Here is a 15,011-nt window from a genome sequence, read left to right on the forward strand (position 1 = left end):
TAAATGTAATATATAGATATATGTTTATATATAATAGCTGTTATATAAATGTATATTTATCATAAGGAATTGGCTAATACAATTATGGAAGCTGGCAAGTCCCAAGATTTGCAGGGTGAGTCAGCAAGCTGGACACCCAGGAGAGCTGGTGATGTCGTTTCCAGTCCAAGTCCCAAGGCCTGAGAACCAGGAGAGCTTCCAGCCTGAAGCCCAGCAAGCTCAAGAGCCAGGAAGAGCCAATACTGCACTTCAAGTTTGAAGGCAAGGAAAAGCTGATGTCCCAGCTTGAAGAACTTCAGGCAGCAGGAATTCCCTTACCCACCCTCTTTGTTCTATTCTGGCCTTTGCGTAATTGGATGAGTCCCTCCCACACTGGGGAGAGCCATCTGCTTTACTCCGTCTATCAATTTAAATGCTGATCTCATCCAAAAACACTTTCACAGGCACACCCAGAATGATGTTTGACCAAATATCTGGGCACCCCATGGCCTAGTCAAATTGACCCATGAAATTAACCATCACACTATCCATGTGGGCCTCTTTGGGGGCCTAAACCCATAGAAGAAAGCTGTGGTACATTTAAGCAATTGCCCTGATGGGCATTGCAGGCAATCAAAACTGTAAGCAAAACAATAAGAAAAGAAAGTATGTAAGCCAAACTGGAGAGAAAGAGAATGCAATGCCAAGGCCAGGCATGTAACTGTCCTGCTCAGAACCCCGTGATGACTCCCCATCACCCACAGAACATAACCTTTACTTATGGGCTTTATGAGGTCTGACCCGCTCTCTGCCCTCTGCTGCTGCAACCACACAGGCTTCTTTGTGGTTCCTCACTTGTACCAAGCCTGCTGCTGTCTCAGGGCCTTTGCACTTGCTGTTCTGTCTGTCTGGTCACTCTTTCCCCAGGTCTCCACAGGGCTTCAGGTCTTTGCTCAAATAGCATCTGCATGGCAAAGCCTCCCCTGACCACCGGGCCCAAAACACCACCCCCTCTGTCCTTTTCTACCTCCTTACCCTCCTTTGTTTTCTAGAACTTGCTTTTTGTCTGTCTCCTTCACTAGAATGTAAATCTCATGAAAGCGTGGACTTTGTTTTTTTCACTGCGGGGGCCTGGATCAGAATAGGTGCTAAGTACTTGCTGAGCGAATGAATCAATGAATGAATGCATAAGATAGAAGGAGAGAACAGACTGAATGATGGGTAAAGAATAATTAATTTCAGGAAGGCTAAAGCTGAAAATGAATTGAGGCTTTCAAAAAATGCTGAATACAGATAAGTAAAATGCCTTTTAGTCAGCATAAAGAAGGGAGAGAACAATTACCTGGGAGAAAATAAATCCTCTTTGGTTGGCATTTTTCCTTCAGGAAGATTGATCTTCAAGCTAAAAATGTTGGAGGGGAGGGAAGAGCTAGAGTGGGAAATCCAGGCTGATGCTGGATCCCAGAGGTTCCAAGGAGCAAATGATGGCAGGGAACATCTAGATAGGGACAAAGACAGCGTCATAGAGATGCCCAGCCTCCAGAGCAGCAAAGAAGCAGCAGTTGCATGTCCTCAGGCTGGGCCAGGAAACAAGCAGATCTAAGGAAATGCCTGTGTGGACAGAGAATCTCAAAACCAAGTACCCCCTCAAACAAACACACACACACGTAAACACATGCACACATGCACAGACACTACTATGGCACAATGCTACATGGGTTCGTATATTTCTCTCCAGGCCCCAAATGGTGTCATCCAATTCCAAGGCAGTGGGTCTGAATCTTTTTTGGCTTATGGGCTCTTTGAACATGTCTGGTAAAAATTGCTCACCTATACATAACCACAAATTGTGCACATTATTTCAGGAGATTTAAGAACATCTTGGTGATTCATGAACTCCTGAAGTCTAACTGCCCCAGGTTAGAAACCCCTGTTGTAAAGGTATATTCCTAAATTTCAACACTGGGATTAACAATGTAACTGCTGAACCTTATAGTTGAAGAGTGCAGCCAAATTCTGAATTTATTCATTCAACAAATATTTTTTGAATGATTACCACATGCCAGGCCCTTTTCTAAACTCTGCAGATGCAGGAGGGTGTTTCAGAAAGTTCACAGAAAAATAGAATTACAAGATAATATGAATCTTTCCACGAACCTTTTGAAGTAGCCTCTTACTAGTTTAATTCTCACAACTGCCGTTGAGATAGGTTGTATTAATCCCCCCACCCCCGCCACACACACACACAGATGAAACAAACTCGCTAGTGGGGATATAGCTAGTCATAGAACCCCAGAAGTCCAGCTCCAGAGACATTTCACCGTGACCCCACGATGCCTCTCACAAGGTTGGTGTCTGTTCTTTCAGACAGCCAGGTTCGTCCTGAAAGCATATCTCTTAAACTATACATAGCAGGTTAGAAAAAACGACCCCACCACCAAGGACATCCATCTTTCCTATGCTTTGCTGACTCAGTTTTTAATCATCAGTGTACCTTTGGGACTTATTTGTATGAGTGACTGCACAAGTATTTTCCCATATCCGACATCTCACAAGGAGATGGCCTCACATACATGTTCAAGCTCACACTCCAGGATGAGGAAAAAAGCTTTTGGCTTTTTGGGGGGTGATGCTGCACACCCCCAGGTGCTCACGGATCTCAGGAGAGGCCCTGTCCCGTGACCATGCAGCAATGAGTTCCACAGCATAGATTCCAAGTTCAGGTTTTGTGTCCTTAGCATCACTGTGTGTGCTTCTGGTCGGGACACTCGGGGGAATAGAGGAAGTTTTTCCACTAAGAGAGAGGCGAGTAAGAGTTTGCTGCTGTAACAAAATACCACAGCTGGGAGATTTAAATGACAGAAATTTATTGATTCCCAGTTCTGGAGGCTGAAAGTCCAAGATCAAAGTGTCAGCAGGGTTGGTTCCTTCTGAGGGCCATGAGGGAAAGATGTGTTCCAGGCCTCTCTCCGTGACTAGTGGATGGCCGTCTTCTCTCACCTCTTTAATTGTCTTCCTTCTATGCGTGTCTCTGTGTCCACCAATAAACTCACTTTAACTTGATTGTCTCTCTGAAGACTCTAGCCCCAAATAAGGTCACATTCTGAGGTACTGGGATTAAGACTTCAGCATAGAAATTTTGGGAGACCCACAACCAGGCATAGTGGTCAGGGGGGTAAAAAAGAGCTGCAGAATGCTAGAAAATTTTAATGAATAAATAAATTCTTGCTATAGGACCTCCAAACTTAGTAAATGAGTAAGCCTGATTATGGACGGAGCATTGTACCGGGCACAAGCATGGATATAAAAAATCAAATGCACACCTGTGCTCTTCCCTTGAGACGTGTTCAATGTAGTTGGGAAGTCTCAATAAGTCCATGTAGCAGGTAAACAATTTTGATTGCAGACACGCAGAAATGCAAACATGTCATTTTATTCTCTTTTAATTACTTAATGGGGCAGCCATCTGAATGAGCTATCATTCCATCAGTGCTCATGCCTTGTGGCCTTTTCCAAGGGGTCCACATCCCCGCCAGGATTCTCCCCACTGTGTCACCCTCTGCCGTGCTCCAAGGCTGTTGAGGACCACAGCCCTCTTGGGGCACCAGGAAGATCCAGCTTAAAACACTGCTGAACTCAAGATGATTCAGTGGCACAGCCTTGGGCCCTTTCTGTCCTAGCACCCCACCTAGTGGCAAGGGACGTATTAGCAAGATTGCAGTCTTCCAGAATTCCAGCTGGGAAGCAGACCACAAGTCCTCTCTACTCTCAAACGGAAGTTTTCTGGAAGGAGGGAGCTCTGAGGAATTTCATAAGGAGAACACAGATTTGAGGATAATATGAGGGGACAATATTTCAATAGGGACGACGGCAGAAACATGAGTACATATATGAAACTAACCCTAAATCAAAGGTAACACATGTGGGCACTTATTAAGAACAGAGCATCCAAATTAGAGAAAAAAGGAAAACAGGCTAATTAATGGATAGTGATCGTCAGTGGCCAAGAGGGTCAGTGGCCAAGAGGCGTGGATTGGCTCTATGCGACTGCGGTGGAGGGCTCAAAAAAGGGGAGTCCCTGGACTGTGGGGGACTGTGGCTTTGTGAGTAAGCACCATCCCAGCAGCAAGTAGTTCTCGTCAAACCGAAGGGTGACTAAGCTTATCGTGGGCTGACTGCCGGCCCTTTTCCATGGAGTGATGACTAAGTTGCAATTGTCATTAAACTGTTGTTTTGAGTGTAGTACTTCCTTTGAGTGTGCTGCCAAAATTCTAGTATTTGAAAGTGAGACAAAAACATAAAAAGTTGAGCAGTCCTGGCATACAGTCGTCATTGAAAGCAGGAGCTCCCTCGAAGGAAGAGCTGGCCTGGGATTGAGTTTTGAGGTTGGCCAAAGGAAAGCCAGAGATCCTGGCACTTGAAGTTGTGTTTGGAAGGTCAACACTCTTGGAAGCCAGATTTAACTTTGGAGGAATTTTCCCCAGCAGATGGTGCAAGCCACGTGGTCCCTGAAAGACTGGGGTCTAACCTCATGGTCTAACTACTAGGCTTCCAAAGGAGGAAGGTTAACTTGAGTCGGTCCCTGGGGAAGTCGGTCTACACTTCAGCCCTTCGATGCTCTGCCAACCTTCCGTGCCCAGCAGCTCTTCCACATCTTACAGGGACAGCAACTGAACAGCCTCCTTTCTTTAAATAATTTCCTACGATAGATTCTACTTACATCAAGGCCAAGTATGTCTACCGACGAATCCAGCTGTTCACAGCAGTTCTAACACTTTGGAGCAAAGAAAAGACTTATTCACTGGGTAGTTCTTTCAAGGAAACTCAGTATATCCGTGTTATTAAGGAGGCCTGCAAGACCCCACTGGACAGTTCCCTCTGCTCCCTCTCCACCCCCCTCCCCTACAGCCCTGTGGCCCAGCCCCAGATGAACTAACATCCCAATCCCCAGCCCAACACGAATCACCTCTTTCACTGTCCGTGCTCCTAGGCCCCACGCGTCTCTGCTGCATCGTCACAGGAACTAGCCTCTGCTACCTCTACTTTCCCACGCCCCTCCACGCCACCTGTTTAGCTCTGGTCACGCCCCGCATGAGGAACCTGGGCTCCGTCTCCCTCCCCTTTTCCCCACTTCAGATTGAACTTTCTGTCCCAACCCACATGAACTGCTCTCTGCTCCCTCCCCCTCCTGTCACCCCCTGCCCCACCACTGCTCCCTGCTGCAGCTGCCCAGGAACTAACCTTTGCTCTCTCTCCAGCCCAATCCCCACACCCAACCCAGATTTCTCTGGACCAGTCCCCCATGCACTGCCCTCTGCTGCCTCTCCACCCCAAACCCCACTCCACTCCCCTACGTCTCTCTGGGCCACGCCAGGGGCTGACCTCTGCTAGTTTTCTGTTCCTGCCCATCCCCTCCAGCTCTGCATCATCCTCGCAGGAACCAACCCTCCCTGCGTCCCACTGCCTGTCCATCTCCACGGCCCCTAGAACTTGCCCAGCCACACCCCCTACCTCTCTCTGTTCCAGCCCCACATGACATGGACTCGGCTCCATCTCCTTTCCTTTCCCTCCCAGGCCATACATCTCTGGCTCGGCTACATGTGGACTCATCTTTTCCCTGTCCTTTTCCTTGCCCCGTACTCCAGATACCTCTGTGGATACGACCACACAAAAACTGATCTCTGTGGCCGCTCCTTTCCCCCGCCCCTACATCTCTCTGGTACGGCCATGCAACAACTGAGCTCGACTGCCTCACCCACCTCGTCCCACCCATCCCTCTGCATCTCTTGGTGCACCCCACAAGAATGGATCTCCACTATCTCTACATCCTCACCACCCCTCCACTCCCCTCCAGCTCCCTGAGCCAGCCCCACAGGGGACTGTCCTTGCCCCCTCTATGTCAAAATTCCCCCCCACTCCCCCACAACTCGTGTGCACCACCGCTCCCACAAAACTCTGCTGCATCCTCACCTGACCTAGTCCCTGCTCGCTCTCACTCCCCCGCACTCCCCTACACCTCTCTGGCCACCCCCACGTGTACTAACCTCTTCTCTGCCCCCACCCCGCCATTCCCCCATGTCTCGGTCCAGCTCCACATGAACTGACCTCAGTGCCTTCTCCATCCACACCCCCCCACAGCAGTCTTTTCATTTATGGGATATAAGAATGTTTCTAGGGTAGCTTATTAGCTCAATTTAGCCATTCCACAATGTATACATATTTCAAAACATTTACACAGTAAATATATACAATTTTCATGTCAATTAAAAAATAATTTTTTAAAAACTGTTTCCAGGGTCACCATTAACAGTAAAATGAGAGGCAAGACCCAGACTTTTCACTTCATTCCAATTCTGTATGTCTTTTATTGGATCATATGTCTTTTATTAGAAACAGCAACATGACAAAGGTCAAACCCCCCAGGAAATGCTGTCAACTGACTTTGGGGACCTTAATCATAAAAGCTTCGGGGACTCACATTTAACCAAAAGCTTATGTGATAACCATAACAAAAGAAGGAAAGTGAAGCTGAACAGCTCTGCAATGACTCATTCTTGAACATTGAAAAGCCAGGTCCTTCACGTCACTTTGTATTTGACCCCCAGCTGAGCACAACTCTTCTCCCCATTGCACAGACAAGGGGTCTGAGGCAACAAGAGAAGTAGCCCCAAATTGCCTGGCCAGGAAGTAGTGGAACCCATGTGAGAACCTAGGGCTGAGGCTAGTCTGGCTGTTCCCCCTGTTTCTCAAGGAGCAGTCCCTCCACATGAGACTTGTTTGGGGGGCATGGTAAAGCCCATATTCCCGAACCCCTCAGTCCTCCAGGATGCCAGGGTCTAGGGATGAGGCCCAGGGTCGCACCTCTAACATGCTCCCTGGGTAGAGTTGCCAGTTAAAAAATAGGATGCCCAGGTAAATTTGGATTTCAGGTCAACAATGAAGTTTTAGTATAAATATATCCCATTTGGACTTTTTGTCATTTGTTTATTCATTGTTGATCTGAAATTCAAATTTCCTAGGCATTCTTTTTTTATTAGCTAGATCAGGCAACCCTATCCCCAGGGGGCTGGGATGACCTCAGAAGTTTAAAAGCCTGTCCTCTCCCTCTCCGCATGTGGATGCATGATTCACTTTCCACCCCCTCACCCCTGCTTGCTCCCCATCCTCACCCCAGAGCAGAGATTTTAATGCCATCTAACAGGGCTTCTCTTGCAGGCAATCACATGCAGGGCCAGGAGGGCAGCTGGACAAGGTCACTATTGGCATATTAGCCCGGCTGTCCCCGCTCTAAGCACAAATCACCAACGAGACTCTTTTTCAGTCTTATGCTTTGCCAAAAATATTTTTAGGGCATCATTTAGGCTTGGGTGAAATGGAAATTTTATTAGTTTTACAAACCCACGGGTTCCCAAGGCAAAAAAAAAAAATTCATGCCTGGAAAGCATTAAAGGATTATTTCATTTTCTGTCCCGAGGCTGGTAAGGAGTTTTGCATCGACCAAGCTGCCTTCAACACAGTGGTTTAGAAGATGAACTCACAGTCAAGGCTAAAGAACTCATCCTTAGAGAACAAAAGTTCAAACTATGAAAGGTTTTATTTTTTAAGACAAAACAAATAGCATTAACACATATCCAAATGCTAGTGCAAGAGCTCACTGCGTCTTATAAAAGAGAAAACTGCACTTAGTTGTCAACTAAAAACTGGAACCACTGAAGAATGACCACTGCTTGCGGTGACATGGGGACAGCACGTGCTTGTCTAAGAAGTCGCTCTGTGTTTGCAGAAATGTGGAAACACATGACAGGAGTGAAGCAACGCAAGGCAGAAAGGCTGGTGGCCACCGCTTTAAGGCCCTTTCTCCACTCAAACGTGCTTCCGTTCTGCTGTTGAGAATTAAAGTAATCAGCAGGTCATTTTGCAAAGAACTTTAATATCAAAGAACACTTCCAAAAGTCTAAAATGGATTCAAGGTTGCTACTGAAGTTATACAAGGAGGTCAGTGGGGAAAAAATAGTTTGTATTCTCAAAAGCCAGATTTCACACAAAGGCAGGCACTAAATCTAGTTACACTGAGCTTGATAAAGGCTGTAGAAAAGGAGATGCTGAGCTTAGTAGAGGCTGGTCTTTTTCATGATGCGCAGAAACTCCTGCTCATTGACTTCTCCATCTCCATCTCGATCAGCTTCATCAATCATTTCCTGCATGACAGCAAGAATTCAGGTTAGATTCATAAACCAAACTAAAAGGTAGTAAGCAATAGGTCATTTTTTTTTTAAGGACTGCTTTTTTTATTTATTTATTTTTATTTATTTATTTATTTATTTATTGGTAGCTGGCCAATACAGGGATCTGAACCCTTGACCTTGGTGTTATAACACTGTGCTCTAACCAACTGAGCTAACCAGCCAGCCCAGCAATAGGCTTTTAATATAATTCATGTAGCAACATGAATAGACAATTGTACTGCACCCAATGCAAATTTGCCACTTTTTATAATAGCTCATTTCCTGAAAAGTTATTTGAAAACTAAGTCATACTTTGTCATACATATCACCTGGAAGGGAGCTCAAAGATCACCTTGAATAGAGGGATTCCTGAAACCTAAAATAGTAAGTAAAACTGGACGTGTGCATTTTTCTGGAAGCAGATTCATAGATTTGTCAGACTATCAAAGGAGAATTAAGTTGCCAGCAGAGGGAGAGTACACTAGCTTTCCTTCAAAGAGGTGCCCACACCAGAGAAAAGGTAACTCAGAAAAGTGAGAGGGCTCAAAGGTGGGAATTCTGAATATTACAAACCTGCAGCTCCTCATCGGTCAGGTTCTCACCCAACTCCTTGGCCACGCGTTTCAGATTTTTGAATGATATCTTCCCAGTTTCATCATCATCAAAGAGCTTGAAAGCTTTCAGGATTTCTTCTTTGGTATCTTTCTCAGACTTAACAAGTAGAACATAAAACTCATGAGTAGGGAAACACCGTAGTTACTCATGTCCTCGTGCCCTGCCACTGCCCAGTCACCCTCTCTTTTTCAAAAACATAACCTGAGTCTGGACTTGGGACAAGTGTTAGGAAGCCAATTTTGGCCTTGGGGCCAAGCCAGGCTCTCCAATCCCAGGTGACATTTGCTCCCAATCTACTGCCCTATCCCATATCTATTTCATAACTGGTTCAGAAGTTAGGGGGAAGGGGTGTCTGCTTGGTGCATAAACCAAGAAGTCTTGAAAAACAGGCACAAGAACTTGTTTGGGGGGCCCAAAGCAATGTGAGGGGAGGATAGGCCTCTTGGTACAGCTGCTGCCTCACTGCTGTCTGGTCACATGACTGCTTTAACAGGCAAAGGCCGTGGGCCTCTGCAGCAGACTCGGGCTTAGCTTTTCAGTGTGCAGCCCTGAGTATTATGAGATGTCCACACCAGCTGCCCTTAATTGTGTTCTTTTTCCTCCAGTTCTGAAGCCATGGAAGAACTTGTGGGGGAACCTGCTTTTTGGATTCATTGCCTAACCATTCCACTCTGTCCCCACATCACCACATGGTCTCAGTGATGGCCTTCATGACATAGGTCCCAGATCACAAAAGATGACAAACTCAATAAAATTATTACAAACCCTGAGGTTAAAAAGGAAATATAAAGGATTGTACCTAAAATATTCTATCTGTACAAACCAAGGAGAAACTGGATTCATTCCTAAAATACAGGAACAGTGGGTAGAGTTAAAATTGGGGCAAATACACTGCTTAAGCTGGTGAAAGAGGGATCCTCTTGGTGGAGGAGGGAGGCAGGAGAAAAGAGAGGGCTTTTACTTGTTATTAGGTCAAAGAGAGTTACTGGATCCCCAAGTATTATAGCAGAGGAAGAGAGTAAAATCTCCAAGAGCTCAAACCCCAAATATTCCTGAAAGGCACCTTCCAGTAGCTGAAGAAAGAGAGAGCCCCTAGTAAAAGCAATTTGGGAACCAACCTTGAATGTGGGATAGTTTTATTAGGTGAACAGAATTTGAGCCTCCTCATCTGTTAAACTGGTCCACAAAGAAAAACATAGGTATGATTAGATTTTTTCAAATCAACACAATTGTTAAGAGCAGGGATATAAGTATGGCCTGTGCCCTGCAAAACACACCTGGGCCACTACTGGAGTTACTTTTCTACAGGTAAGCAGAAGGAAGATGAGCCACACTAAGGAGCCAGGAGGCCAATGAAAGAGCAAGGCCTTAGTTAGATGCTGACCCAATGGGAAGAGACCTTCTGGTGGGGTGATATCTCATGTTCTCTTGACCCTTTGGGCTATTTAAAAGAATGACACCTGAGAGCTTAGGAAATGGAAGAATTCAACCTTAGAAGCCCTAAAAAATCATATCTCTACTGCAGCAAAAAGCACACCTGCCGAAGTAACCACCCCTCAGGCTGAGGCTGCCCAGAATAAAAAATTGGAGGGAGAAGAATTTTGAACTTTAAAGTGTATGGACCTTGTATTGTCAAAATGAGAGACATTTTTAAATTGCTGGTGTTCACAGCTTTTACTGCTTGTGGTTATCACATCGATGTATCAATTGGAGAAAGATAATAGCCAAAAAGCAACAGCAGTAGTGCTTCTGCTACTTTACAGAGGGTAAAATGACTTCCGAAAGTTTGTGACCTTGAAGAAACCCAAATAGAACTTAGGCATCGTAATTCTCAGTCAAAAATACTATCCTTTATCAGGTGAACTCTCCAGTTTTTATTGACTTTTCTTCAATGAAGTCATTTTCATATCTAGATTCAAATTGATCTACCATTATGCGTGGAAAACATGCTCATCGTCTCAGCTAACTTACCATTTTCTGAGTCATCACAGTCAAAAAGTCACTAAAGTTCATTTTTCCTGTCCCTTCTTTATCAATTTCACTTATCATTTTCTTGATTTCTTCTTTCTTGGGTTCAAAGCCCAGGGCTCTCATTGCTACCTACAACGAAAACAGGATTGTCTCAACATATACATTTAAACCTAGCAGGAGCAAAAATGACAGTGGTGACAGCACTAAGCCAGCATCTGATACAATAATGTTAAAATGATTGGGGAACAGTATAACATTGATGTAATTGATATTTGCAAAAAAATTTATTTTAATAACGCTTGAGGTAAATAAGATAGGAAAACAGCACAGTACCCTGTTACTTTTTGCAGGGAGAAGAGGACAAAAGGAGTAGAGTGGTGACAGGGGGAAGACAAGGAATAGGCAGAGAAAAGGCAAGGAATGTACAGAGCCTTGCCTTAAGTTCCTTAACATCTATGGTCCCAGTTCCATCGGCGTCGAAGAGATCAAAAGCTTCCCGGATTTCCTGTTTCTGCTCTTCAGTAAGCTCTGGCTTAGGACTCATCCTTTTTCGCTGGGCACTTGATGCCATGTTTGCCTTCTTAAAGTTGGAGGCCTTTAGACATTATACAAACACATGAGCACAATATTATGTAATATGGTCCATATTTTACGTAAGACGGCTACAGACGCCCATATCTAATTTTTAAATAGTTTATACCAACCAATTCCAAAGCTTTGCTTACCAAGAGAGATAACGGGGTTTACTGAAAAGAACAACGAATCTTTCCATGAACCTCTATTCCTCCCTCTTCTTTACTATTGTTCCTAGAAGCAAGAAGATCCCTTGTTCTTTTGGACACCTCTTATTCAAAATCATCCCGAAAGAGATCTAGCCAAGGAACTGACTGTGGATAACGAGAGATAATCAGCTCTCCCTGAATGCAGGGACCCTGGTTTTGGAAGTGTCCTTACGGCACCACTTGCAGTATTCCACTTCCCCATAAGTACTCCGACTTTCCAATTACTTCTAGATTTGGCCAAAAATTCTAAGTTGTTGAGATGTATATTCTGTCAGTATAGATAAATAATATTCCATCCATATGGCACCTTCGTGCCTTCTCCAAGAAGCTCAAAGCCTCTCCTGAATGTCCCTATATTTCAATTGTAAAACACATGTCAACAATCAGAACGTAATAAACCTCCCAGCTTCTGAAGAACCTTTGACAGGGAGAGGCGGCCAGGGTCTGAGAAGGGCAGGGGCCTGCAGGGAACGCGAGTATTCTTTGCCCAGGGAGGGTCACCGAGGGGGCCGAGAAAGGCCAGGGGAGCCCGAGCGGACGGGTGGGGCCGGCTGCGGGTAAAGGGGAGGCAGCGGCAAAGCGCAGGCCCAGCAGGGTGGCCGGCGTCTCTATCCTCCCCTTCCGGGAAAGACCTCAAAGGAAGGACCGGGGCGCTCAGCTGGAAAAGGGGCAGGAGAGGCAGCGTGGCCCGGCCGGGGATGGAGCCTGGGAAGGGCTTGGCCTCTGGCGCGAGGCGCCCCAGGGTGGCTAGTACTCACCATCACAGATGGACTCCAGGGCCTGTTGTTACGGCAACCGACCTACACACTGATTCGGCGCTGTTCCCACCGCTCCGCGCGCGCGACCCCGCCTCCCATTGGCCGTCCGCTGGCCGCCGCCGTTCTCCATTGGCGCAGAGTCGGAGTGGGTGGGACTAACTCGGCAAAGCTCACGCCCAGTACGGGGGGGCGGTGTGCTGGCGGCCGAGACCAGACCTCATTGGGCAAGATCTCGCCGCGGGCGATGATTGGCTGAGCCGGCGCTACGCTGGGCCAATCCCCTTGGTGGAAAAAGCTCGGCCGATTCTCGGCTCACGCGGGCAAAGAGAAAAGGGTGGCGGTCCTGCACTGGGGCTCACTGCGTGTGCAGCTGCGGGCGATCGGAGGCCGGCCGGGGGGCGCCTACAGCCAGACGGGTAAGGGTCTTGGCCTTCCCTTTGGAGGCCACCTTCTGTCGGCGACACACGGCAGGAGACAGGCAGGGCGGGAGGGCGACGGGCTGGGTGGGGCGGCCCGGGGCGGGAGCTTTCCGGTCTGGCTTAGGACTGAATCAGAGACCGAGGGCATCGGAGGGGCCGGAGAAAGCCGTGACATTGCGTGTTGGAGTGGGGACTGTACTCGAGGAGCAGCTGAGACCCGGAGAGGGGAAGGAGCGTGCGAACGTCGTCGCAGAGATTCGGACGGCTGGGACTTAGAAACCGAATCCAGCCGAGGCTTTCTTGGAGGGTGTCCCTTGGAGAGCACCCCAGCCAGATGATAGGTCCCAGAGCAGGTTCCAAGAGAGGATCGCTTTAGTTCTCACCTGGCTGAAAGACCCCAGGACGGTGAGCTGGGGACCTTGGGAACGGACCTGGAAGGGAGTGAAGGAGATAAGAGGGGTGGGGAGAGGTCTTTCGTCTTTTTGACGCTCAAACATTCAAGGCAGATGGGGAGGAGCATTCCAAGCCGACACATCCTCTTGAGCAAAGTCACAGGAGTGTAGAAAATGAGGGGTATGCTTGGAAAATTAAAAGGGAGCATGTGCAAGGGTATGGGCTGCAGAAGTGGAGCTGGAGGTCCAGGATTCGCCCTCCTTAGCCAGCTCAACCTTCACTAGCTTCTCCTGCAGGCATTGGAGCTACAATTTAGGGAGGCAGAGGACAGAGCAAAGGTTTCTCAGGCTCAGAAAAGCCTTAGGCTTATTAACACCCCTTAAATGGAATTTCTGCCCTTTACCCTCTTCCCCTTTGAGCAGTGAACCTGGTTGAAAACCTTTCACTCACATTTGACTTTTTCTGTTCCCTCCCCCATATCCAACCTCCAAGTTCCATCAGTTTTGCACTTTAAATGCCGTTTCTTTTCTCTTTCCCACCTCTGCTGCTCCTCTCCCAACTAGTGTGGAGCCTGACATGATGCGCCCCCTCCCATCACCTCCTCTCTTCTGGCTCACTCCAGCCCCAAAGCACATTCCTGCCTCGAACTTTTGTTCCAGAAGTCCCCTCTACGTGCATCTTTTCCTCTTCCAGGTGTTTGCTTGGCAATCACCCTCTCAGTGAGGCCCCCCTAAGCCCCCTATTTAGTACTACAGCCCCCAGTACACCCAAGCCCCTCTCCTTGCTCTACTCTTTTCCTTCTTATCACCTTCTAACCTACTGTAGATTTTACTTATTTCTTTTGTTCTTTGTTGTTCCTCCAGTGGAAGGCAGGCTCTTTGAGGGCAGGCATCTTTGGTTCACTGCTGGTGCTCTAGTACAGCAGAGGGGCACATATGAGGTGCTCAGTAAATCTTGGTCGACTATCTAGTCACCCCTGCTCCACCAGGTTAAGCTGCCCCACGAACATCTCTGGTCAGGTCAGCCACCTGCTCTTAAACCTTCAGAGGCTTCCGATGACTACAGAGTAAACTCCAGACTCCTTAGCCTGGCATATGAGCCTCCTGCCCAGTTTTGCCTCCTCTAACCTTTCTAGCTTCATGTCCCTCCACACCCTGTCTCCCAGTCATCTGCACAGTGGCAGCCTGACAGAGTAGAAGGGACAAACACAAGTTCTGCTCAGACTGTGTGCCAGCTGTGTGACCTTGGGTAAGTCACTTGACCTCTCTGAGCCTCAGTTTGTCTGGGTGCTTTTTGGATCTTAATGGGATAATGTACTCATATGTGAAAGGGCCTGACATTTAGCAGGTCTTCAGACAGTATTAATTCTTTTCTCTGATCTGTTCTTGTCAGTCCCTTTATCTAGCATGCCCAGAGCCTTAGGCTTTGCTAAAATCCCTTCTCCACACCAGCCAGAGTGATCTTTCTAATTGTAAGTAACACTCACCCCTGCCTATGACTTCCAGGGTCTCCCCTGTCTTCCCTGGGTTAACTCCCTAATCTGGCACACAGCCCCTGCATGTTCTCAACTTTGCTCCCCAGCTTGCTTCACACTTGGTATGACACAATTTGTCACAGTTACCAGAACATGCTGGCTCTGTACCATCACCTTGTCCTTCCCACCTCTGGCCGTGATGTGTCTTTCAGGACCATACCCTCTGTTTAACTCACTCCTCTGGGGCCTTTAGAACTCAGCTTAGGATCGCTTCCTCCAGGCAGTCTCCCCTGAGCAGCAGCTGCATTGGTGCTGAGGGCTTACTCTCATCGGAACTCAGACACACTTCTGCGATTCTTTGCTAACTCACTGTCTCCCGCACTGGATGGTGGGCT

The 15,011-nt window shown here is 47.3% G+C and overlaps 1 protein-coding gene across 1 annotated transcript; it reads right to left on the bottom strand.

Annotated features, from left to right (window-relative positions):
• Positions 1-7,554: 7,554 nt before the first annotated feature.
• Positions 7,555-12,396, bottom strand: CETN2 (centrin, EF-hand protein, 2). The gene is made up of 5 exons (XM_008586586.1): positions 12,331-12,396; positions 11,227-11,385; positions 10,791-10,919; positions 8,778-8,915; positions 7,555-8,177 (listed from the first exon to the last, which is right to left on the bottom strand). The coding sequence occupies exons 1-5, from the start codon at positions 12,331-12,333 to the stop codon at positions 8,088-8,090; spliced, it is 519 nt and encodes a 172-aa protein (XP_008584808.1). The 5' UTR covers positions 12,334-12,396; the 3' UTR covers positions 7,555-8,087.
• Positions 12,397-15,011: the final 2,615 nt, after the last annotated feature.

Source organism: Galeopterus variegatus, unplaced genomic scaffold, assembly GCF_000696425.1.
Source record: "Galeopterus variegatus unplaced genomic scaffold, G_variegatus-3.0.2 Scaffold4033, whole genome shotgun sequence".
NCBI classification, from domain to species: domain Eukaryota; kingdom Metazoa; phylum Chordata; class Mammalia; order Dermoptera; family Cynocephalidae; genus Galeopterus; species Galeopterus variegatus.

Bases quoted from the DNA above. Each gene is read 5' to 3' on its own strand.
- CETN2 (XM_008586586.1), bottom strand. The intron at 8,916-10,790 runs GTAAGTTAGCTG...CTACTTGTTAAG, and splicing joins CTGTGATGACTCAGAAAATG to TCTGAGAAAGATACCAAAGA. The intron at 8,178-8,777 runs GTTTGTAATATT...GCTGTCATGCAG, and splicing joins TGACCGATGAGGAGCTGCAG to GAAATGATTGATGAAGCTGA.